This window comes from Chiroxiphia lanceolata, chromosome 3, assembly GCF_009829145.1.
Source record: "Chiroxiphia lanceolata isolate bChiLan1 chromosome 3, bChiLan1.pri, whole genome shotgun sequence".
NCBI classification, from domain to species: domain Eukaryota; kingdom Metazoa; phylum Chordata; class Aves; order Passeriformes; family Pipridae; genus Chiroxiphia; species Chiroxiphia lanceolata.
In genome coordinates, this window is record NC_045639.1 from 69,091,777 (window position 1) to 69,115,722 (window position 23,946).

A 23,946-nucleotide genomic window follows, 5' to 3' on the forward strand; every position below is an offset into this window, starting at 1 on the left:
TTTTTGAAAACTTTTATTTAACCTAAAACATCTCTGCAAATGAAATTCTATTCAACTCAGGGTGATATGTTTTCTGTTTTTTATCTAAGAGTGTTTGTGCATATGTGAGGTAATGCGCATTTGTGTATAAATCAGAACATATTATGTATTCACATGCATGCATACATTCACACATTCACACTCGATGGCCATCGAACACACATCATACAAACATACCTTTGGGTTTCATTTTACAGTGTCTTTTGGTTATGCATTGGCATTTTTTGTTTCTCACCCTTAGATTACTAATATAACTATGTTTTCTGTTTTGATGATAGTATAACCTGTAAAAACATAAGCATATTTTGCTTCATGTTCAATTTAAATTTCAAATACATATAAACATTCTTATAGTTCAAAGATAAAATACATACTTCTTCTATTTTTAAGGCAAATATATGTCTTTCTGTGTTAATTTGGCTTTTGGACTTAGGGAAAACTGTTATTGCAAAGACTTAAAAATTTTCAAAAATACAGCTATGCATACATTTAAAAACTATTCTGGCTATTACTTATGGAAGGATATCTTCATTCAGCAAGGGTTCTTTGCTTTCCCCGCTTTCCCCCCCCCTTTTTTTTTTTTTTTTTTGTTTGTTTGTTTGCGGGGTGTGGGGGGACAATCTCTCCATTGGTAGCGTTTTGTTCGCCTTATACTGTGAAACTGAAACAGGTTAATAAGCAAAAAGGGTTTGCAAAAAAAGATCAGTTCATAGTTCAGGCTGCAAAGAAAAAGGAAAAAAAGCAAGGAAGGGGGTTTTTGCTGCTCTGATTACTGCTGAAGTCGGCAGCTTTGTGTCTGCCCCACTCCCTTTGTCTCCGGGGTCACAGTTCCTGGGTTTCTCTCGTGCTGTTGCTCCCGGGCTTCCGCTCGCTCCCTCCTTCGCTGACGGTCCCGCTCGGGCTGTTTCCTCCCTCGGACCTTTCCCGGAGCCCCCCAGGGATTCTGTGGGATCCTCTCCGCCGCCCACGCTCCATAGCCCCGGTTTTTGCGTACCTCGTGCGCTGTTTGTGTTTGTCTTTCCCGGTGCCTCTTTCGTTTCCGGGTTCCGCGTTCCTTCTGCCTTCTGAGTGGTTCCCGCTCGGGTCCCGCTGCTGCTTCCTCCGGCGCGGGTCTCTCGGTCTCGTTGTTTGCTGGGGCGCCGGAGGTGGTGGCCCTTCCTCAGGGACCTGCTCGGGGGTGTTGACCTCGCGCCTCTGGCCGCTGCTTGGCTGCTGCTGCTGAGAGCGGTAGCGGGCGGTGACACAGGAACTTGCCGAGACAATGCGGCAGTTTGCTGGCGCTGGCTCGTACCCTGACCCTGCATGGGGTGGCTGCAGCGGCGGTGGCCATGGTTCTGTCTCACACGGCTCTCTCCGGGCAGCGTGTGTCGGGCTGCAATGTGCCTGTGCGCTCAGCTCAGCGGCTGGGGCCCGTCCCGGGCAGCAGCTGCTGAGGTTTTTTCGGGCGGTTGCCGAGTCCCCCAAGCGCGTACCAAGAAGGTTGGTAACGTTCAGTTCTGACATGTGACGCTGGGCCCACAGCAACAGGTTCTGCAAGGGCCGTTCGTCAATTTTCGCGCTGTGCTGCTTAAACTCGCGTTTTAAAATTAAATAAATGTGGTTTTGTTCAGAAGATATTTGAGTCCCCATTGTACCCTACTTATAATGTTACAAAGTCTTTAAAATAATTACCCAATCCGGAGTTCGTAGTCAGCTCGCTCAGCAGTTCCCGCCTGCTGAGGACAAGTTTCCGTGCACGTCTTCCGCTTTCTCTCAGTTCTGACTACGCACACACCACCGAAACACAAGGAGTGCTGCTTCCCTTGGTCCAGCCAGCCGATGGCTGAGGAATCTTCTAAATGTTAGAAGGTTCTCAGCCTCACGGTTGTGGCGACATTAGTGGCGGTCTGAAAAATAAAAGCTAAACACGATCCAGTATGGGGGAACTGGAATAGTTTATTGAACACAAGAACACTATTTTAAAGGTATCTGAGGCTGGACATGTTAATGAAGGGGACGAGCTATGTTAATTATGGAATTACACAAGTTTTTACTGCAATTTCTAAATAGTTAATTTTTTCTTCTAGTAGGATTACATGGGGGATAGAGGAATTACAGGGGTTTTAGACATGGTTTGATACAATCATCTCAAAAGTCTTTCTGATTTCTGCTGGAGCCAGGCTTGATCCATAAGGTAGAACTTTAACAGGTCTTGTGAGAAGGGTCCAGCTCCTTCAGATCACGAGGTTTTTGTCAGCCCTTGTTTTCCTTTGCTGAAAGCTGGGTTTGGGCTCCCACAGTGGTCATGTTGTTTTCTTTATCCTAGGAAATAACAGAGAAAATTAAGTCTAAAGACTCCCAAAGTCAGCAACCTTCTTGAAAAGAAGGTGACTATGATATGGTAGCTCTCTGTTTCCCTTACCTATAAGGGAACACAATACAGAGTGCAACCTCCAACACAGTAGTATAGGAGAGTGGCTATGCTTTTCAGAGTATTTTTAATCCTCATTCTTTTTCTTACTTCGAAAAAGATTCAGCTCTCGGGACCTCACTTGAGGAAGACACTGATCTGCAAATGATTGTGAGCTTGACATCTTCTTCATTCTATATGCCTACTCAGAGATGCCGTACCCAGCAAAATAAGCCATCAGATGGAATTTTACAACTGTACATAATTTATGAAAATTTTATTGCAGCAAATAATGGATAAATATGGGACAACTTTTAATCTCTCACTCTGCAATTCTGAAAACATCAACAAGACTGATCTGCACTTTGAGCACCTTTGTAAATATCACTTTATATGATAAAAAGGACTTTCACATGCTCATCAGGAGAAAAGAAAATGTGTGTTTATATTCTTCATCCTCACACCTGAAAAGAAATCTAATGTTTACTTCATATGTTTTATTCATAGGGAAGTGAAGCATCCAGCAAAGGCTTATTGGTACAGAAGGAAACCATAGAGACCAACAACCGTGCTACTCAGCTTGTGCAGCAGCTCAATAACATGAGAGATAACATTGAAGGTAAATAGATTTCTTCCTGGCTCAGCTCAGTGTCAAGAATGTATTAATGAAACTTTCATGTGTTAGTGAATCTTCAAGAATTTTACTGTCCTACATATCAAGGGTTTATCCTTCGATATATAGGACAGTATGTAATTATGACAACAGTAAACACTTCCCAAGCACAGCTGCACTTAAAAAAGATTTCCTAGTCAGAGATAATCATCTTCATCTGGAGTATCTATGACATATTCTTATCATCCTCATATATAAAAATGAGACTAAACCAATTACAGCCTCTTCTTCAATACCTACAGAAAGCAATGAAACCCAAAATGAATGTACTCAAAAATATCCCTGCCCTCTGTACAGCTGCATCATGAAAGCCTCCATCCTGCTATAGAACACATGGGTTTCCCCAGGCTTCAGCAAAGCCAACAGTATACAAAAGCTGTCTATGGCACCAGAATAGAATAGACTGGTAGTTGAGGTTAAAGAGCCCTTTTCCAATGGAAATATTTGATTAATAGACCTGAGTAGTTCTATCTTAGCAGTTATTGCAAGCTATGTGGCAACTTGTGTAAGAAAGAGTGGTTACATATCAGCTGTTATCCTTGCTTTCCTTACCTCCATGAGTGCTCCAACCACTACTTTATTTCAGCAAATGTGGTTCATATATCCCACCACACAAAAGAGGCAGGCTAATACTAGTCTCATAGGATGTTACATTTGTACTACCTCCTTTCACATCTAATGCTAAACCACCTTTGGCTGCTTGGTCATTTGTCACATTCTATTTTTACAATTATTGAGTATAAGCATCAGCATGAGCCTCGTTGTATGTCACTAACAATCATGATCCATGTCTGTGAATCATCCTTTTACATCATTAATTGATTTGGGGCAGGAGGAACTGCATAAGGCAGATATGTATCTAGTTTGGCACACAAATAACACAATCAGGTTAAGCTGTTATAGAAGCAGCAACATCTATGGCTGTGAATAAAGTGAAAACAGTTGGAAACAAGTAGGTGAAATCTATTTCCACCATGATGAAAACTATTATTCTACAGAGGCATCACCCTGTACAAGGCAAACCACTCTTTACTGAAGAGAATGTGTGTGTGCCAGCACAAGGAAAAAGAAATCCATGGAGCCCCTGGTCATGATCAGTTACTGCTCAATATGAGCCTTTAAAGCTTCACTAATGGGCTCAGGGCCCAGCAAGAAAATGCATACAAAGACACTCTGCCAAATAAGTGGTGCCACAGTTACACATCTATCTTTTATAAAAAATCTTACAGATACATAGTGCTGGTTTTGTCAGCTCTGGTTATCGACAAAATTAGTGATAAACACAAGCCAAAGGCACGCACATCACAGGGCAGAAAAGAGGTGGTGATTTGTATTCGAGGACAGGGAGTGAGAAGTGAGTAAACTTTGTAATGCTTACACTGGGGATTGGTAAACTCAATTTAGCTGCAGGGATCCAACAGTGTTGAACAGTTTTGAACTGTTTCAAAACCTTGAAATAGTATCTATCTCCAAACCAGTAAGGCAGTATACCTCTTTAAGGTGCCTCAAACTTCTGCAGATGGAAAAAGAAGTTACTTCAGTCTCCTTACCACTGTTGTTATTTAATAAACATAACACTTCTCCTTACCATAGTTGTTGTTTAATACACATAACATTTTTGCAGCAGCACTTAAAAACCACAATCCCAGATAAAAGCCCTAGCCAGCTACATGCCACAGAACTCAAAATAAAATGATGATTCCAGCCTATGAGAACTGCCAAGCCAAATAATGCACACATCCCATGCCTGCTTAATCTCATCCTCTTCTGATGAGACCTCCACATATACCAGAAAGTGTGATTTTTTTACAGGTTTAATTTTAAGACTGGATTAGACATAATAATTATCTACCATAGCGTTGAAGATAATTAAAACTTTCTTTTGCCTACAGCATGATCTGGATTCACAAAAGTAAAAGTACTCCACATTATTTACTTCTCTGTAGTCACAGTGAATTGACCATCTGTTCCTTTTTCCCCCCAGAAATCAGCAGCAAGTCAAAATACCTCATAATTCAACAACAACAAGAGCTGAGCCCTGAAGAAGTTGCCCAGAAGCGAAGTGTGGCTGAGGAGATGCTGAAGGAGATCAAACGTCGTAAGCCTTTCACTAATCAAAGGCAACTTGCAGATGAAGAGGAAAATGCAGCAGAGAAGTGTAAGTTATCAGTCTTTTCCATTCACCCACATGTTGCACAGCTGGCACGGGGTGGGCAGCTCTGGGTGTACTGCTGAGCCCTTGGGGAGAACGGACAGGCATTTGGCAAGCACCAACTGGTGTGCTGGACATGCTGCTGCTTCCAAATGCCTGCCCCAAGTCTGCTGATGCTTGCTGCTCCCCATGGCAGAACGGGGAGAAAAAGATCTGTGTGTCTATGTGTGCCTGTGCATTGCAACACCTCACAACAGATGCTTAGAGAAGGTTCATGACAGGACTGGAATTGCTCATGTGAATGTCTTTTCCCTCCAGCTCTGCCATGGGGACAGCAAACTCCAGCAGAGAGAGAAAAACTGCTGGCATAGGAAAGAGTGGCAGTCTAGTTCTCACGGCTTAGTGAACATGAGTCAGAATGTGAGGCTTAGGGACTGTCTTCTCCAGAATAGCCTGCCTAGGTTTTGACAATGAAAACAAATAAAAGAAAGGAAAGATAGACCTACTTTCTTTTAAGGACTTTTACTTCAGAGGGGGAATTAATAGGACTAAAATAAGATAGTGAAATGAGAGGCATCTTTCCTTTTCAAAAGAGGAAGGAAAATTAAAATCTAAGTGTATGATCTCAAAAGTGAGCTTTACAAAATGTGGTTTACTGTTGCCTGAGTAATAGCAACAGAAATTGTTGTATACGTAAGTTTTGTCAGACACGCAAGCTTTGGATTTATTGGCCTGTTATTTTTCTCCTAGTGCTACAGCAAATTGAAGCGTTTCATGAGAAGTACAATGACACCAGATCCCTAGTATCTGATGTGCTAGAGCAGCTCAGCGAACAGGATGTGAAGCTGTCAGATCTGGAGGAGGCATTAGACCAGGCACTTGACTATGTTTTACAAACGGAGGATATAAATAAGGAAAACACAGCCAGTCTCCAAAGGCGTGAGGTACTGTGCAGTACATTTATCACAACTTGTCTGCAAATGCTCGATCTCTGCCATTGCTTAAAGTAGTAGACTGAACATAAGTTAGAGTCAGGAATCACCACATCAAAAAAGAATTTCTTGGACCAGTCAGCAGGATGAGTTTGACTCTTCAGTTCTAAGAAACAAGTTGTGAAAGTTCAAGGTACTTTTATTTATTTGTGGAGTGACAATAAATGACAAATTTTGGCATGTCGTGTCTCATCAGACCAAGGAAGAGATGGATACTTATGCTACCCTTGGAAGGCATATTACAGTAAAACACAGGAACCTTGAAATTTCATGTAGCATGGCTGCTATAATATTGTGCTGGGATTGTTTCACCTATTATGTACTGACTTGTAATGTGAAAGGACCTCATGCTCACAAAAGTAATTATATTCTATGAAAACAATTATTATAAAGACTCTGCACTGCATTGTGCCCTGGTCTGAGTTCATTCATACTGTCTCCACCCATACTTTCTCTCTGATCCTCTTTAAACAAAATGCATCACCACTTTTTCAGGAAGAGCAGATGGTGGTCCTTGCACCTTCATGCATAAATCCATCGTCTAACTGCTGCACAATAGGTACCTTGAAATTGGGCTTCCTACGTGCTGGGTGAACAGATTACTTATAAGGATACAGCAGTTTTCCCCTATGACCTGTTCAAATAAATAGTTCCAGAGGAGAGCTCAGAGATCTGTCCCCTACAGCATGGAAGTGGGGCATGTTTGCCTCTAAGTGGTGGTATTAGGTTCAAATCCCATATGGCTGATGAGGAAATTGAATTTTCAAGCCTCTTATCCCAGGAAAGTACCCAATCCATCAACCATATAAAAAAGAGTATTTTTTCTCTTCCCGGCAGTTCTGTGACTCTTTCCCCGTTTTTCCTAAGTTTCCTTTAAGGAATGCAAAACCAGAATATCCCACGTAAACTTTTCATTTATTTTTTCAGCAAAGAATAAAATGACAAGGAGAATGAATTGGGAGCATTTGAAGGAAAGAAACTGTTTTCATTTCAGTGGCTGAATTCATTTGGATTGTGGAGCAGAAGAGGGTTAGGGAGCAGTTTTGTGATTTGAAGAATAATCTTGCAATTCAGGCCAACGTCTGGGTTTCATAGCATCAGAGGCTGAGTTTCGAGCTCCTGAAATTTACAGTGATAGAAGTTCATGCTGATGTGGAAGGTCTAATAATTCAATAGAGAAATCAGGTGTGCTGCTCTCACAATCCTTCTGTAAGAGGTTGTGATCCTTCAGTACAAAGCCTCTTCTGTTGTTCCATTTTTCATAATTACAGTGCCAAGCTGCAGCTTGTCTCACATTATGAAGCAAAGCCTGAAGTGTTGTCATGGTTTGAGATAGCCCAAAATCCAATCCTCTACCTCCATTCCCCCTCCCACATCTCAAACTATGGCTATCTCAAACCATGACAAGTGTGTAGTTGCATTTGCTCACTGTTTTTAACCAGTTGGATCTTCATTATTCCTCACAATGAAGGAAGATGCTTTACTACTGACAAGGAAAAGAGATCACTCTACTGTAGATTTTAAAAAACTCCAGAAAAAACTAATCTCCAGATCACTATGAAAAATTACTGTTTAATTTGTCTCTGCAGGCAGTGCACTGAATAATGTTCATTCCAATACTGGTATGCTGTAATACAAATAAAATTAATAATTTTTTAAAAAAATCACTCAGCATTTCTTTCACAAAACCAAAAAAGTGCACAGTCACATTATAAAATGTAACTATTACAGATGTCTGGGAAAATCAGACTTCAGATATGTCTAAAATCTATTTAGTTCACCACTATCTTTTGAATTAACTTGACACTGTATCTTATCAATGCACAAATCGTATTGGATGTGATTTATGTTTTGGGGTTTCTTTGTAGAAACAACTTGAGAAAGTAAAAAAGCAAATGGATGAAGTGAACAGCATTTTGCTCAGTGCCACAACTATTTTGGAAGAACCACAAAAGGTCAACTCTGATTTAAGTGAAGTAATAAAGGTAGGTGCCTGAGTGATTTGTTTAAATGATATGTCCTGAATTTTTGATGTGTTTGGACCATTAATCAAAACCCTCTCCTTTTTATACTACTTCACTGAAATACTGATTAATATCCCCTGAAAAAGTAGAACTCTTGGATGAAAAACTCTGTAATTACAGTTTATTGCCTCAAAAAATAATTCTATTATAAGGACACCTTACTGTAGAAAAAGCTTAATGAAAGACTTTGCTCTAGAGTTCTCAGTTATTTCATTATAAGCAGATGCCAAAAGATGCTCTGGTAAAAGACTGCACTATATGCTAAATTCCTTTTCTATTACCTACCAGTGAGCATGGAAGAAGACTAAAGATCCCAGATATCAGAGTTAAAACCAGGCAATGTGTAAAACATATATAAACAGATTGTCTCATAGAAATCCTCTTCTGGAACTGTAGATTACTATCCAGTGTTTCGAATGAGACATAGTGCTGTAGGAAATTTTTTTAAATTTTAGGGGTTTGGATTTTCTATGAAAAGATGAAGAACATAAAACTAGGATTTTGATAACTGAAATATTTACGAAAGCTAGTTTTTTCTTCATGATTTATTTTAAAATTTTGAAATAATTTAAGAGAAATTAAAATTTTCTACAAGAATTCACTTTGGTCATAGTTGCCCACTTCTTAACACAAAAGCAAATATCAAAAGTCATTAATTTTTCTTTGAAAAGATAACTGGAGAAAACAGAAAGCTTACTTTGTAACCACCCCTGGGTGATCAAGCAGTATGTTGGGGGGGTTTTCCTGTGTTTTGTGCAAAACAAATTATTACAGTTTATCAATTCGTGTTCCTCACTGCTGTGGATAAGTTTACACATAGAGGGTGTTCACACTGCAGGGACGGTAGTATGCAAACATTATACGTCTTTCTTCCTCATCAACAACAAACACTTTCACGTTTCATTCATTCATACTTTTTCTCTCCCTCCATTTCATCCTTTTCCATGTATTTTGAGGCCAAATTTATAATCTTCAAACACATCAGCAATATTGTGTATTGGAGAGAAAGTGAAGCCCATTTGGTCTTCCCCACAACTATTTCGTATAAGAAGGACGGCTAAGGCAAAGGGATACTACTTCTCTTTGGCTATACATACATATAGATAGTATTTAGGTGGACTGATTTACAAATTAGACTTACCCAAGGTGTCTTAGAATGAGGGATACCATGGACAGAAAGGGGGCCGGGGCTTGTTTTATACAATGTGGCACAGCACACAGCTGTACAATTAAACTATCTGCCCCTCTCCAGCAATTGCCAAATTGTCACTCAGGGCACAGGCACCCTCCCATGCTACTCCCAGGGAGACAGGTTTGGGGGAGTAGAAGCCAGCCAGGGCCAAAACAATGCCAGGGCCCATGCAGTAACAGGATGACACATGAGACAAATAACCACGGAAATATTTATTTCATTTTTATGGATATTATTTAGAAGTTGCAAAACCTAATTTCTGGCCTGCAGTCTTCACTAAGAAGAGGTTAAAAAAATAAAAAAATATGGGTCCCAACTGCCAGGGCCCATGCAGTAACAGGATGACACATGAGACAAATAACCACGGAAATATTTATTTCATTTTTATGGATATTATTTAGAAGTTGCAAAACCTAATTTCTGGCCTGCAGTCTTCACTAAGAAGAGGTTAAAAAATAAAAAAATATGGGTCCCAACTGCCAGGGCCCATGCAGTAACAGGATGACACATGAGACAAATAACCACGGAAATATTTATTTCATTTTTATGGATATTATTTAGAAGTTGCAAAACCTAATTTCTGGCCTGCAGTCTTCACTAAGAAGAGGTTAAAAAAATAAAAAAATATGGGTCCCAACTGCCAGCCTTAGAAGAACCACAATTAGGGGATTTTTGTAAAGATCAGGTTTAATTACCTCATCTCTTAACACTTCACTTTGAAAGGCTTGTTATTGGGACAATTCTGGAGAAAACATACAAGACATAAAGTAAGACATTTCTCATCATTCTTTTGTATTTTATGTATATGTCTCTAATATCTTCTTAAGGGATTTCTGGAGTTTTGGTTGATTTTTATCTTCCTGCATTTGTCTTTCCATACTGACATTCACCTTTAGATCTTTCCTCTTTTGCTCTTAAAAATGTAAAATAAAACAACTTTACAGAAAAAAAAAGGGACATTATAATAATACAAAAGGGTAAAATAAAACATAATAATCAAAATACAGACTTGATTTTTTACAGTTTTCATCTTCTTTCCTTTCTTCCATAATTTGTTCAGAATGCATCAGGGTTCTACGCAGAAATAGATGGAGCGAAAAAGGAATTGCAAGAAAAAATAGCCAATCTGTCTCTGTTTGATGATGATTTGGTAGAAAAGGCTATGCATCATACACACAACCTAAGAAGACTTGCTGATGAGCTGGACGGGTAAAATTTAACTTCAACAGACTCTGTTCATACAAGTGCTATTTACTAAACAGTTGAATGAACTAAAAGACAAGGAGAAACACCATGACCATAAATAGGCACTACACAAAACAGTGTTAAGTCACATATAGAAGGACTTGTCATGGTTCAGAGGGAACAACTGAAATTGAGCTAAGTAAAATCTATGAAACTTTTTAAAGAATAAAGAATAAACATATATCTTGCATGACATTCTCTTCCAATACCAAAAGAACAGGAAAGGTAGATCACTGAAAAGTAAAACAATACAGGCAGAAACAGCTCATGTCAGTAAGTTCATTCACATAAAAAAACATTTAGCATTACAGGACACAATATGGGCTCTGAGATAATTTTTGTTCAAGAACTTGTTTACAGATGGAGTAGTTCTGATCCACGACAGGTTGCATCCCAGTGAAACTGGCCCACAGTAATAATAAAAAATTACTGTAAGTCTTTTTATCTTGCTGGAAGATACTAAATGCATCAACATTGCATCAATTTACTAACTTACTACTAGTACAAATCTACTATTCTAGACAGATTTGAAATATGACCTTATTTGCAATCAGGACTACACATGGAAAAATCACTGCTGTAAATGAATTCTTAAATAAAATATGTCACTGAATTCTGCCTTAAGTAACATCATGGACATATGCTTTTGGAAGATAAACTTAAAACTACTATTCAAGTATGTTATCCTAATACCAGTTGTTTCTTAATATTAGTACGCCCTATATAGAAGATTAAAATAGAGAAAAAAATAACAGATGGTTTTCTTTTATACAATTATATAAAGCTGACATCTGAAACTGTTCTGTAATGCCACACAAACTACACACAATCTAAAAACCAAACAATATTTCAGTCTGAGATCAGCTAACTGATCAGCAGTAGAATCACTTGAAAGAAAATACCCCATATGGCTAGCCTTCCTCACTTGCCAAAATAATTTAAAAACTACTACTGAGTCAAACACATTAGGAATTTCACAAAAAGCAAACAAAAGTAATTACAAAATATCCATACAGAAATATGCTGACTCTTTTATTTGTTAAGAGATTGTCCTACAGTGAAACTTTAATTCTTTAAAGCATTTTGCCTGACCTCAACCATTTTGGTTTTATAAGTTTGCTTTATTAGCCTGTTAAGATTTTATTTGATCGGTTTATTCTTTTGCCTTAGGGGAATATAGCTGAAAATTCTTGCAACAACACTGAATCTGGAAACTTAGCAATCCTTCGGTGTGCAAACACTTTGAAGTGAATATACAATATGTATATTTATATTTAAATCTGTTTCTCATATATACTGTGAAATCTGCTTATCACTAAAACACTAAAAAATAATATTGATTCACAATTGTTAATAGGTGAAGGTTGAGTCCTGAACCAGCCTGTTTGGAATATCCCCTTATCTCCCAGTTATCACCTAATATGCAAATCAAGCTCAACCATGCCATCAAAGTTGTCTTGTGTTTTTTAAATTTAACTTCTTGCAAAGTTTCATGACCACGAGTAGTTCTTCATCTGATCTTCCCTCTTTTCCCACCTACTTTCGGAAAATATAAACATGCAAGTGACACATCTATCCTGGTCACTGACACACACAGGTCTTTCCATTCATGGCCAGAAGTTATTCCTAAAGAAGGACTACCAATAGATCTGTTATTCTGTTAATTTATGGAATATCTAATTTAGATTAAAAAAAAGATAAAAGCTCAGTAGTCACGTGTTCCTGCTCACATAGATGTTAAGTGCAAAATGCCCAGAGTTAAATGACTGGGAAGTACCTTCTATCCACATAATTTTTACCTGTTTCAGATTGGTCATACACAATGAAGAGACTACCACTTAGGCTAAGTATATTTATGTGTGTGATGACGTAGTCAGAATGTTGAGAATATTGATCATTTTGAAACTACTTTGATTCAGTTTGGTTTCTTCCCTTACTCTCTTTTTACCAGGAATTTGTATGGCGTTGATTCAATGGTTTGGTACAAAGGGCAATCAATGCTTCAAATGTGTATGAAAACATTGCTGGTTATATTGAAGAAGCAAATAAAGCTGCATTGCTGGCACTGAACACAACAAACCGGGTTAAAGATGTATGTAATTTTCATAACATCAGCTTTTACTTTGCAATGCTTCAAGGACTTCAGACACATAAGTGTAAATTAAAAACAAGATGTAGCTTAACTGGCAGCATTGAACTTCTCACTGCACATCTACTTTCCCTTTATTATTTCCTGAATTAAATCCTATGTGGTTAATTATTCTGCCAGTCTGAGTTCCCTGAGCAGTGATGCTGCTCTGTGTTATGAATCATATTGAGACACTTCTGTGAAAGTCCAGAAAACTTCCTGGCCTTGTGGGAACCTGAGCTGGCATTTAGTGCTTGAGTCCTACTAGTTCACTCAGTGCCATGTGGAAGGAAAGGTGGTCAGGATATCTAACAGAAGCACCACTGTTTCTCATAGAAAATCAAGTTCAAATGGGACAAAGCCCACTCATATACTCAGCGTAAGGATAAGGATGCTAATTTTGTCTCTGGCCTTACTGTTTGTGGTAGTTTGGTCTACAGACTAGTCACCAAGGAAGGCCTAGACCAAACTACCACACTGTTCTAGAATACTTTATAAGTATTTTTTGTACATATATAGTTTCCAATCTGTATACATGCTATTTACCAACAATTTATTAGTGGGATAGCAAAAGGACTTCGGTAGATTAAAGGGGCCTGAACCCCAGAGGGCTGTGGGATTTCAAGTCCAGCCCTCTGTTTCCAGCATGCTATTGCAGACTGCAAGGCAGCTCCTCATGCAGTGCAAACATTCAGCACCTATCTGAGATGACAGTAGTCAGTGCCTAACATGCAGCATGAGTGTCATGTTGACTAAACTGGAGCTGATAAATTAAGAGGACTTTTGTGCTTTCTGAACCTTTGTTATTCAGTAGTGTTGTCTGGAAAACCACACATTTCTCTAAATGTTTTTAAAACAAAAAATTGTGCTTTGCAGTCTTTTTTGCCAATCTTAAATGTTAACAAAGCTAACGAAACTGCAGTGACTTTGCAATTGCATTTATATGCAGGTAATATGTTGTCCATAATCGAACATGACAAAGCAGAACATTTGGTAAACATTATTCTGACTTTCTTTTTTGGAACATACTTGTAGGCTGCAGTTGGAATTGATACTCAGGTCATTTACCACAAAGGTAAAAGTGAAGAACTTCTCATCCAAGCCATGCAGCTACAACGGACAGCATATGACAGTAAATATACGTCCTTTCTACTTTCCCAGTCAGCATAAAGACATAAAGGCATGCATGTTAAAGTAAATTTTAAAAGCACATCACTAAGGCACTAAGGCACATCACTGTTTAAATATGTGACCCTGCAAACAGTTGTTCACTGGTAAATATATTCAGTTTAGTAGGTCAACTAAAAGCAAATCACAACAGTATAAGTGTTCAGCAAACTAGATTTCACCAATTTCACCAAAATCTAAAAGGATTTTGGTCTTTGTTCACCATGAAAAAAAGCAAGCTCTAAAATTGCAGAATTACCTTTTCAATTTTTGGGACTTTCTGAGTTCCTTAAAACTTCTCCTGTATACTTGTTGCAGCTATTCCCAGCACTTCTGATAAAGCAAAGAGAGAGAGTACTGACTGAGATACAGATCTCCAGATTTTTGTGAGACACCCTGTGGCAAGCAAATAGTGGCTGGGAGCTGCAAGGCTGCTTTTTCCTTTAGATTACGTGAAGTCAAGAGTGCTAGTATGTCCTGTACTAAAAGAGGCCATGGTCTGTGGTGTATTAAATGCCTAATAACATACCTCCACAGAATTAAATTTACCTTTTTGAATGTCACTTTGATGCCACTCAACTTTACCTCCTATTTTCTCCCCACAGGTAATGATTATAACATTGCAGACACCAGCTGGCAGGTTAATGGCACTTTTGCCCGAATGAATGTTCTGCGAAACCAACTGATGAGAGCAGTTGCAAAAATGCAATCAGCGGACCCAGGTTGGAACTTTATCTTTATGGTGCTTTATCTTCATACATTCAAGAACATATTTTTCTTTCCGTATGACCTATGAAGTTACTATTAAGATTTCAGTACTAGGGATGCCTAAAGGAATTTGACTGAAACTAGTAGACCCAGATAGCAAACATCCAGCTTTAACACATTCTTAATGAAATAAATGTTTTGCCACCTGAAATTATGAACATTCTTCTTGATCCTTGTGCTGGTTTTAACTGGGGTAGAGTTAACTTTCTTCACAGTGGTGAGTATGGGGCTATGTTTTGGATTTGTGCTGAACACAGGGTTGATAATACAGAGATGTTTTTGCTGTTGCTGACCAGGGCTTACACAGAGCCAAGGCCTTTTCTTCTTCTCATACTGCCAGGCTGGTGAGGGGACTAGGGGTGCATGGGAAGTTAGCAAGAGGCACAGCTGGAACAGCTGACCTTGACTGACCAAAGGGGTATTTTATACCATATGACATCATCCTCAGTATATGAACTGGGAGGAAGAAGGAAGGGGGACACTGGGAGTCGGTGGTGGGGACAGGACACACAGGGGGACAGGACAAACAACACACTTGAACCTTTGAAAGAGTTCATTTCTCCTTACTCCCTATTTGTAGTGGCGGCCAGAGAGCGTTTGGAGCAAGCTAAACAGAAGACTGCAGAGGCTGTAAGTGCTACCATGACAGTAACAGAGGCTACAACCCCCATGGGTGAGAACGTGAGGTTATGGTCTCAAAATCTGCAAGATTTCCAGCACAATTCAGAGGCATACGACAATGCTGTGCATTCAGCTGGGGATGCAGGTATGGTGACCTGAATTTTGCCATTCCTTAGCGTTAAAAAGTCAGGGAATCACCATAACATCGTGTTGTATGAATTGTTTACATTGCATATTCATTGCATATAATCTTCTAACATTTTACCCCATGAAATCATTTCAAAAATTAGTGGTTGTCTAGAGTCTTGACTATATTTTAAAAGTGTTGGATATTTGTGCATTTCCAAAAATTACTTAAAACACTTATGTGCTGAAGACTTATTGGCTTCTAAGTCATTTTTATCATGGTAACAAGGTAACACTGAATGGTAGACAGCTTATTTAAACACTTCTTGCTATTATGATTGGTGATTTAGTTTTGGTTTTCTGGTTTTTAACATTGGTAGGCATTTCAAAACAGAGCCCTTTCATCCTCAGTAGTACAAACATGCAGGAGAAATGGTCCCTGACTCAATGAGCTTGTAGTCTAAACAAAGGGGGCAAAGAGGATTAAGGAGGAAATAAAATATTTAAGCAGGGTGATTGCTGGAAAAGCTTGTAAACATCACATTAATTCCACTTTTATTATTGGGGAAGAAGAAAAAGTAAACATTGGAAAACTTGTTATGAAAAATTTAGCACAAATAAAAACACAAAAAAAAACCCCTAGGGCAGACTACAAAATTGAAATGAGATGATAGGCAAGAGTGGAAAAAAAGGCAGTGAGAGTGAAGCTGAAATGAAGTGACTGTTGAAAGAAGGAAAAGAACAATTGCGAAAGAATCAATCTAGAAATTAAAATATTCAGAATAAAAAATTGGTAACAAGCACCACTATTTATTGCTCAATGTATTCCTGGCTCTGCTCAGGAGGCTCACTAATCCCAAGGTATTTATGGCAAGGAAATCTTGCCATAAAATAATTTCCTTCATATGTTTGATGTTACCATCACCTGCAACACCGTTCAGTGATGTCTTGCCTTCTGCAAGTGCCTCAGAGAAGGTCCATAACTCCACTGACTCTATATCCGGAAAGTCTGAATCTAAGATCTGCTGCCCTAAGTCCCTCGTCCATCAGAAACTTGGCAACTCAGCTGTCATTTTACTGCAAATGGTGTTGAGAACCAAATGAGTACCAAACCCAATGTTGCTTCTAGTGTCCCAAAGTCACACTCTTCCCTCTAGGTCAGGGAAACCCAAAGGTCATGTTATTTTCAGAATTCAGTAATGAATTAGACCCTTATACTAGTATTTTTCGTTAAGTCAAACCAGTGCTCCCAAGAACTGGTTTAGGAGTGGTTCCCTCTGCAAGAAGAAATTCAGTGCTGTTCAATAACTCAATTTCTGTCTCCAGAACTGGAGAAAATCTCAGATTTCTCTGAGCTTTTCATCTAAAGGAAACAGTGAGCTGCTCCTTTTGGGAATAGGTAAGCTCACTGTTAGTCACTGCACAGAGCTCCATAAGAGTATAGTTAATTTAACAGCAATTGTGTTGCATTGCTGTAAAATATTTCTGATCACCACAGAGCAGAGTTTAGGCTATGGGCTATGGGCTCTAATTCCCATTTAAGATAATGTAAATGTGGATATGATTGCCCTCCCAGGAGGGAATAGTATGAAAAATATCCAAGAGAAACAGTCTGCTGTAGCTTACACATGAAGGTTTTTGTTTTTATTCACCTTTACACTTGATTTACATTTAACATTTACCAGTGCCAGCTTAGCAGATAGAGCAGCAACACAGACTACATTTGGCTCTTCATGCTCAAAATACCAGTAGACAGTCAGGATTCAAAAAATCCGCTTGTACTAGCTGTTGTTCTGGAAGAAATATCTCCAGTGGCATTGAGACGCTCTGTAAGAGTGAATAGAGTTAAGATGGCCCAGCTCTCCTAGTTTGTTATGTTCTCAAAAAGGCATACACCACCAGTTGTTAAGAACAGTTCAGCTCCTATGTGATGTGCCTGGCAAAAATGTCTTCTCTGTGACTGTGGTTTTGCAGGTAGGGAGTCACCTTGCAAATACTGCATTCATAGGAGAGTGCCTGGAGGGCCTGTTGAACCACAAACTCACTGTTGAAGAGATGCTAATATGCAAACTACAGCAAAGTGTGCCCTAGTACTTTCGTGGAGGCAGCTTTTCCATGGCATTTTTGTGTCTGAAGGCTTTTGTTTTGTTTGTTTTAAGGTACAAAGGGGGCATGAGTTTGGGGTTTTTTGCCAGAAAGATCAGCTGGAAATAGCTGAGAAGAGAGATCAGTGCTACATAGAAGGCTGACACAGGTAGCGCTCCAGACAGATGTGACTGTGATTCTGGGAAGACAGATATAGACATGGCAAGCACAGTGGAGTGTTCCCAGATCAGCTGTGTATTTTGCCAGGAGAGGTTGATCTGACAGGAGGAATGTCCACCAAAGTCCAAAAGAAAGTCACAACAAATGTTCAGATGGGTCTGAAACACTAAAACACCTGATCATCATACCGATAGCACTACCATAAGCAGCTGAAGCCTCTAAGCTGGCATATCTGGATTGCCTTTGAATAAAGCTTGAACTCGATTTTTGGAAGGGCGAGAGCATATCTGAGATATACTGCCTGTTTCCATTGTGCAGGAACTGGTGGGCTTCAGCAGACAGTATGAAGGACAGATTGGGAAGAAAAACATGAAAGGAGAAAGTGTCTGGAAGGTTACAGTCAAGGTATATCCTCCTTGACAGTTTCCCTTCTATTCTTTTTTTATATTTCATCACTTAGTAAGACTAGTTTTCCTTTTCCACTCTTACCTTCATCCCATTATTAAAATCAAAAATCAATATTCTTCTGTGTTGAAGAATGCCATTATAAAGGACCAAAGAAAGATATTTATGTTGAGATTTTATAACAGTTCTAGTAGTAATAGATGTTAGTTTTGCATTTTCATGTTACAATAGCATTTCAATTTTCGTACACCAAATTTCAAACAGATGAAAATCCAAGTTTAAAAGCTATCAGATCAAACGCAATTCCAATTCAGTTATGGATTATTTAAAAAAAAAAAGAAAAGTGGTTGAAATTTGCTAAATCCTTTTCTGTGCTTTTAATTTTTTACCTATAAAAATAATGTGGGCTTTTTTCCAATGCAATGGAACATTAATTTCAAAAGGCAGAGAAAACTTTTTATAAGTTGATTATCATACCATTTGGGTTTGGTCCTTTAATTTTAATGCATTCAGGAATTACTGTGTTACTTTGAGAATTTGCTAAAAATAATGGCTTTTTAATATACAGTAGACGTTATATAGAATATCTGATTACTGACCCCAGAACATAAGGGACTTTCAGGACTTAATGGGAATAACTGTAATAACTAAAACTCTATATGGCACACTCCTACACTGAACTTGGAAAGTAAAAGACAAGTGAAGACAGCCAAGCAGAGAGAGAACAGGACTGAGGCAAATATAGCTTTTCACTCTGTCCAAAGAGAAGCAGACCTGTAGGATTCCATGGGATATTCTCATATTCTGTGTTGATCTGAATGAAGCTGAGAGCTGCTTCAGTCTTTAGCCAATACAGACTGGAAGAATAGAAAAGTGATGGGAGTCTACTCCTCCTTTCTTACCTTTTATACAGTCTCAGTATATCTGATGATTAGCCCCTCTACCTGCCTTCTCTGCTATCTTCTCCTGGCAACGTTCAAGGACAGACTGGATGGGGCTCTGAGCAACCTGGTCTAGTGGAAGGTGTCCCTGCCCACAGCAGTGGGGTTGGAACTAGATGAGCTTTAATGTTCCTTCCAACCCAAGCCATTCTATGATTCTGTGATTATCAAACAAGAGTAACAATATGCAGGGAAGAACACAAGAGAAGGTGGACGCAAGTTGACAACCCCTAAAATGTAACTGCAAACCTTACAAATCTGGTTTAACCTTTATAGGCAATCCATGTCATTAAAAATTAACTCTGAATGCTGGATCTTTCTTACATGCACGTAGCTTGCAGCTAAAATTGCATTTCATTACACTCAGCTACTTGTACCTACATTTAACTAAAGATGAAAACTGATGTGATGTGTAAATATCCTTCAAAGGGCAACATGTCACTGGAATGTGATGTGATGAAATTGGATTATAACTAAGGGTTGTTATTTTTCTTTCTTGATAATTTGTTCTGCTTATCTTTTTGGAAAAGGACTTATGGCCCTTTGAACACAACAAAGCCCCTGTATTTCCCAATGATAACAATGACACTTGTACACGTACCACCAGAAGATACAGCAGCAAAAGACCATTTTGGACTCTCATTCACAACCTCTGGCAGACGTAGGCAGGAAAGCCGAAGAGTTTACCAATCACAAGGGCTGGGGCAGGCAGTAAGTACAGTTTAGGTGCACACACATTATCACCTAAGGCCTTCTATTTTTGTACACTACAGGCCTGTTACCACAGTCTGAAAGTGGCGGTGTTTCTATTATGAGAGTGGGCTGCGAACCACATGCAGACACCTGTGCAGCCATTGCTGTTATCTGGGTATGACCTTTGGGAGAGATGCACAGATGAAAGCTGAGGAAAACAATCTATACATCTCCCCTACAATGAATTTGAAGAGCTCTTGAACCATAACTCCTAGATGCACTTCCCAGGTCAGCCACAGATAACCAGTGAGATGCTGAACAAATAATCCTTCTGCTCCAGTTACCATATCTGTAAAATTGGGTTTAACATGTATTTGCCTTGAAGGAAGATGAAAAGGTTAAAATGATTAACATTTGCAGAGCTCCTTGAGGAAAGTACTACAGAGGTAACTCACCACAGTATTACCTAGGAGTCCCCTTAAAACGTAGTCTCCTTTGTGCAAACTTATTCCCAAAACCTTTTGCAATACTAGATTCTTATAATTCACTACTCTTTCTAAAATCACTGTCTCTCATACACTGCAGTGTGGACTTGTTCTTAAAGCAGGAGACAGGTAAGTTAACCTAGGAGGATAATAAGAAATTTTCCTGGTGCAAAATCAGTGTTTCAAAGAGGAAAAAATCGCATTGTCACTTTTTTCTAACTACAGTGAAGAAACTTACAGAAGTTTTTCCTGAACTCCTGGACAAACTGCGCAGAGTAGAACAGAAGGCACCAGCAAACAATATTTCTTCCAGCATACAGCGGATCAGAGAGTTAATTGCACAAACCAGGAGTGTAGCAAGCAAGGTAAAACTTTTGGATGGGACTTCTGGATACTAGTGTTAATAATCAAATGCATCTTACTATAACCTCCATTTCCTTGGGCTGTGTTAGAAGTCCAAACCTGGACATTATCACCTCCCCAAAAGTAGAGAAACAAAGCACCATGGAGGTCAGTAAAATCTTTACAGTTGCTATTTTGCAAGCAGTCAACATTATCATGGTAGTTGGGGTAGACTATTGCTACTGCACTAGGAACTTCATTAAAGTTGGCACAGTGTATAAGATGGCCTCCACAACAGAACCATTCAAAGCTAAAACTAATAGATCATTACTCAACTGGCAGCATTAGTTATCATGAATAGTAATTATGGCAATTTAATGTAAACTTTTCTGAGATAACAGTATTTCTTTTTAATTAATTTTTTGCAGGGTAAGAGAACCTTTGGCCTGCACATATTTAATAGAGAAAAAACACTTTCATTTCATAAATAATGAAGTTTTTTTCTGTAACAAGAATACCAATGTCAAAAATTAAAAGTGTATTTGAATTCATTCAGAGAAATAAAAAATTCAGTTCATTATTGTATGTTCAAAATGCAGGAATATGCAGTCCACGTATATTACTTAAAAAAGAAAAGGAAAAATCAGTATGTGTGTAGTGCTTGACTGGTCTTTAAATGTATTTTGCCATTCAGGTATATTGTGCTTCAATTTGAAAGCATTACTTCAGTCATGTTGAAGGCATTTGAACTAAAATGAAAAGATTTTACAATTTTATTAGCATCCCATAAATATCACTGTAGAATCAGTAATATAACAGGACTACTCATGAACAGAAAATTGGTTATGCTCCTTGCAAAGCAAAGAAATAAATTATTAGTAGAAGTTTTATAGCTATGTAAGGATTTCATTATGTGCCCTGATTCAACTAAGAATATATCTGTCTCCCACTGATATATGATTTACTACATGAATATGCTTAAGCAGAGTTAATTAGGACCTTTAATTAATTTTAAAATTAATTTCTTTCATGTTCTTTACAGTGTCTTCCAGAAATGATGTTATAAGCATGCAATTTTACATGGCTAACACACAGGTGCCAACTCTACTCTCACACTAAGCCAGTACTTACCTAAGTATTCTTGCATATTCACCTTAAGTAATTACCCCAGGCAGCAATAATCTGTCTCACGTAGCACACTTGCAACTGCAGGTCCAAGTTTCCATGATGTTTGGAGGCCAATCAGCTGTTGAAGTCAATCCAAAGATCAACGTGGAGGAACTGAAATCTTTCACTTCCATGAGCTTGTACATAAAGCTTCAGAAAGACAATCCACAACTGACAGTATCTCCAAACAGATTCATTTTGTACCTCGGAAACAAAAATGTAAGAGAACAATTCAGTTAATATTTTTAACATATATTTTAACAAAAAAATGAAAATTGAAATAGGTTGAATTTTATTTGCCCCTGGTTTTTCCTTTCACTGTTTCTTCCTGTTTCAAAATAGAGGTGTCTACTATATGACTGTCATTGATTTTGTGACAAGCAAAGAGCAAGGGTTCCTGAGACTCTTGTCTTGAGACTTCTCGCCTCAAACACTGAAGGACTCTCTCTTAAAAGGAAATTAGACTGCCTATTGAGTCTACTGCTTTGATTGACACTGATGCAAGCCATACTTGCTATCTCCACTGCTAGTACCAAGGAGCTCTGAAGCAGTTAATGTCACCCACCTGGCTTTTGTGAGATACAATTTAATCAGTTTATGTTGCTGACAGTGTCATTTCCAAATCTCTGAGGCCAGAGGCCCACAAGATAAGCAGTTTTCTTTATCTGTGGCTTGTGCTGCTGTTGTATACTCTGTAGATCACTGCTTTGAAATAGCAGTTCTTTAAATTATGGTTCCTAAAAGAAAAAAAATCACACCTCACAAGCCAGGTATAATCCTGGCAATTTGTTACCTCGGAAGGGTAAAGAGGCAGTTTTTTATTTTTAAGCTTTTCTACAAAGAATGACTACTGAATATAAATCGAATGAAACTGCTTTTGACAGAATATTTAATTGCAGCATAATACCTAGGCTTTAGACTATTTCCTGCATGACACTGCACACCAAATACTGATGAATAGCTTCCCACTGAACATGACTAATTCATGGTCAGCAGACATCTCACTGACCTTGTATTTAAGGCAGTGAAAATTGATATAAAGTAAAATATCAAGAGATTTTCTATACAGTTTTATCTGGTGAAAGCAACCAATTAGAGAATGAAGCTTTTGTTTATATTTAAATAGCTTTTAATTGTAATATTAAAAGGTGTCATTTAGTTTATCAAAGCCCTCCCTTTACTAATGTTCTGCGTTAAATCTCTTTTGATGTTGTATCTCTGACATCCTTCTCCATTGATTTTTTAGGCAAAACATTACATTGGTCTTGCAATTAAAAATGACAACCTTGTGTACATTTATAATCTGGGGGGCCAAGACGTGGAGATACCTCTGGATGCCAAGCCAGTCAGCACCTGGCCTTCTTACTTCAGCATCATCAAAATTGAGAGGTAAAGTGATTATGTGCATTTTCCCCAAATCAACAGTAGGAAAATAAAATCAAGCAGAAAAGGCTGTGTCAGAACTGCCCAACAGGAATCTTCAGTGCCTGGTTCTACTCCTTCTGAAATAGATGGAAATTCTCTCTGCTTTTGGAGAACCAGGATCCAAGGGGCCACATGGAGGAAGAGAAAGTGTCTGTGGTTTCTACCTTTCTCTTCCCCCAGATTACTAGTCTTCTAGTAAGGAAATAAAACCCTTCCTGGAGCTGGAGGCTTGCTTGTTCTTTTTTAAGTCTAGCCAACATGAAACTCTCTTCTCTTACAATTCCTTTCTACAGGATTGGAAGACACGGCAAAATGTTTTTAACTGTGCCCAGTCTTAGCAGCACAGATGAAGAAAAATTCATCAAAAAGGGAGAGGTTCTTGGTCCTGGCTCTCTCCTTAATTTGGAACCTGAAAATGCTGTTTTCTATGTCGGTGGAGTGCCTCCAGGCTTCAAGGTTGGTCAGATAAATATTCTGTATTCAAAACTAAATAGTGCAAACTTATCTTGCTGGACTTCCCTTTAAACAAAGAAATGGTATATAAAGAGAATTCCTTATTTAGTCATTTATTACCTAGGACTCCATCTTTTAGCCATGGCAAAAACAGTTTTCTCTTGTATATTATGTCATACAGTAAGATGATCATATTGATGATAGCCGGTGTTCAAGTTTCAGAAATTTAACCAAAGAAAAGGCTTGCTAATTGT

General features: G+C 38.5%; 1 protein-coding gene across 1 annotated transcript in view; it reads left to right on the forward strand.

Moving 5' to 3' along the window:
* Window positions 1-23,946, forward strand: part of LAMA4 (laminin subunit alpha 4) — a 106,830-nt gene that overhangs the window by 53,271 nt on the left and 29,613 nt on the right. The window contains 14 exon segments of the mRNA XM_032682154.1: window positions 2,936-3,047; window positions 5,086-5,259; window positions 6,004-6,197; window positions 8,114-8,230; window positions 10,522-10,670; window positions 12,658-12,674; window positions 12,677-12,798; window positions 13,870-13,966; window positions 14,607-14,723; window positions 15,350-15,535; window positions 20,531-20,670; window positions 21,860-22,033; window positions 23,061-23,203; window positions 23,533-23,695. Of these exon segments, the coding sequence (XP_032538045.1) occupies window positions 2,936-3,047; window positions 5,086-5,259; window positions 6,004-6,197; window positions 8,114-8,230; window positions 10,522-10,670; window positions 12,658-12,674; window positions 12,677-12,798; window positions 13,870-13,966; window positions 14,607-14,723; window positions 15,350-15,535; window positions 20,531-20,670; window positions 21,860-22,033; window positions 23,061-23,203; window positions 23,533-23,695 (1,905 nt within the window).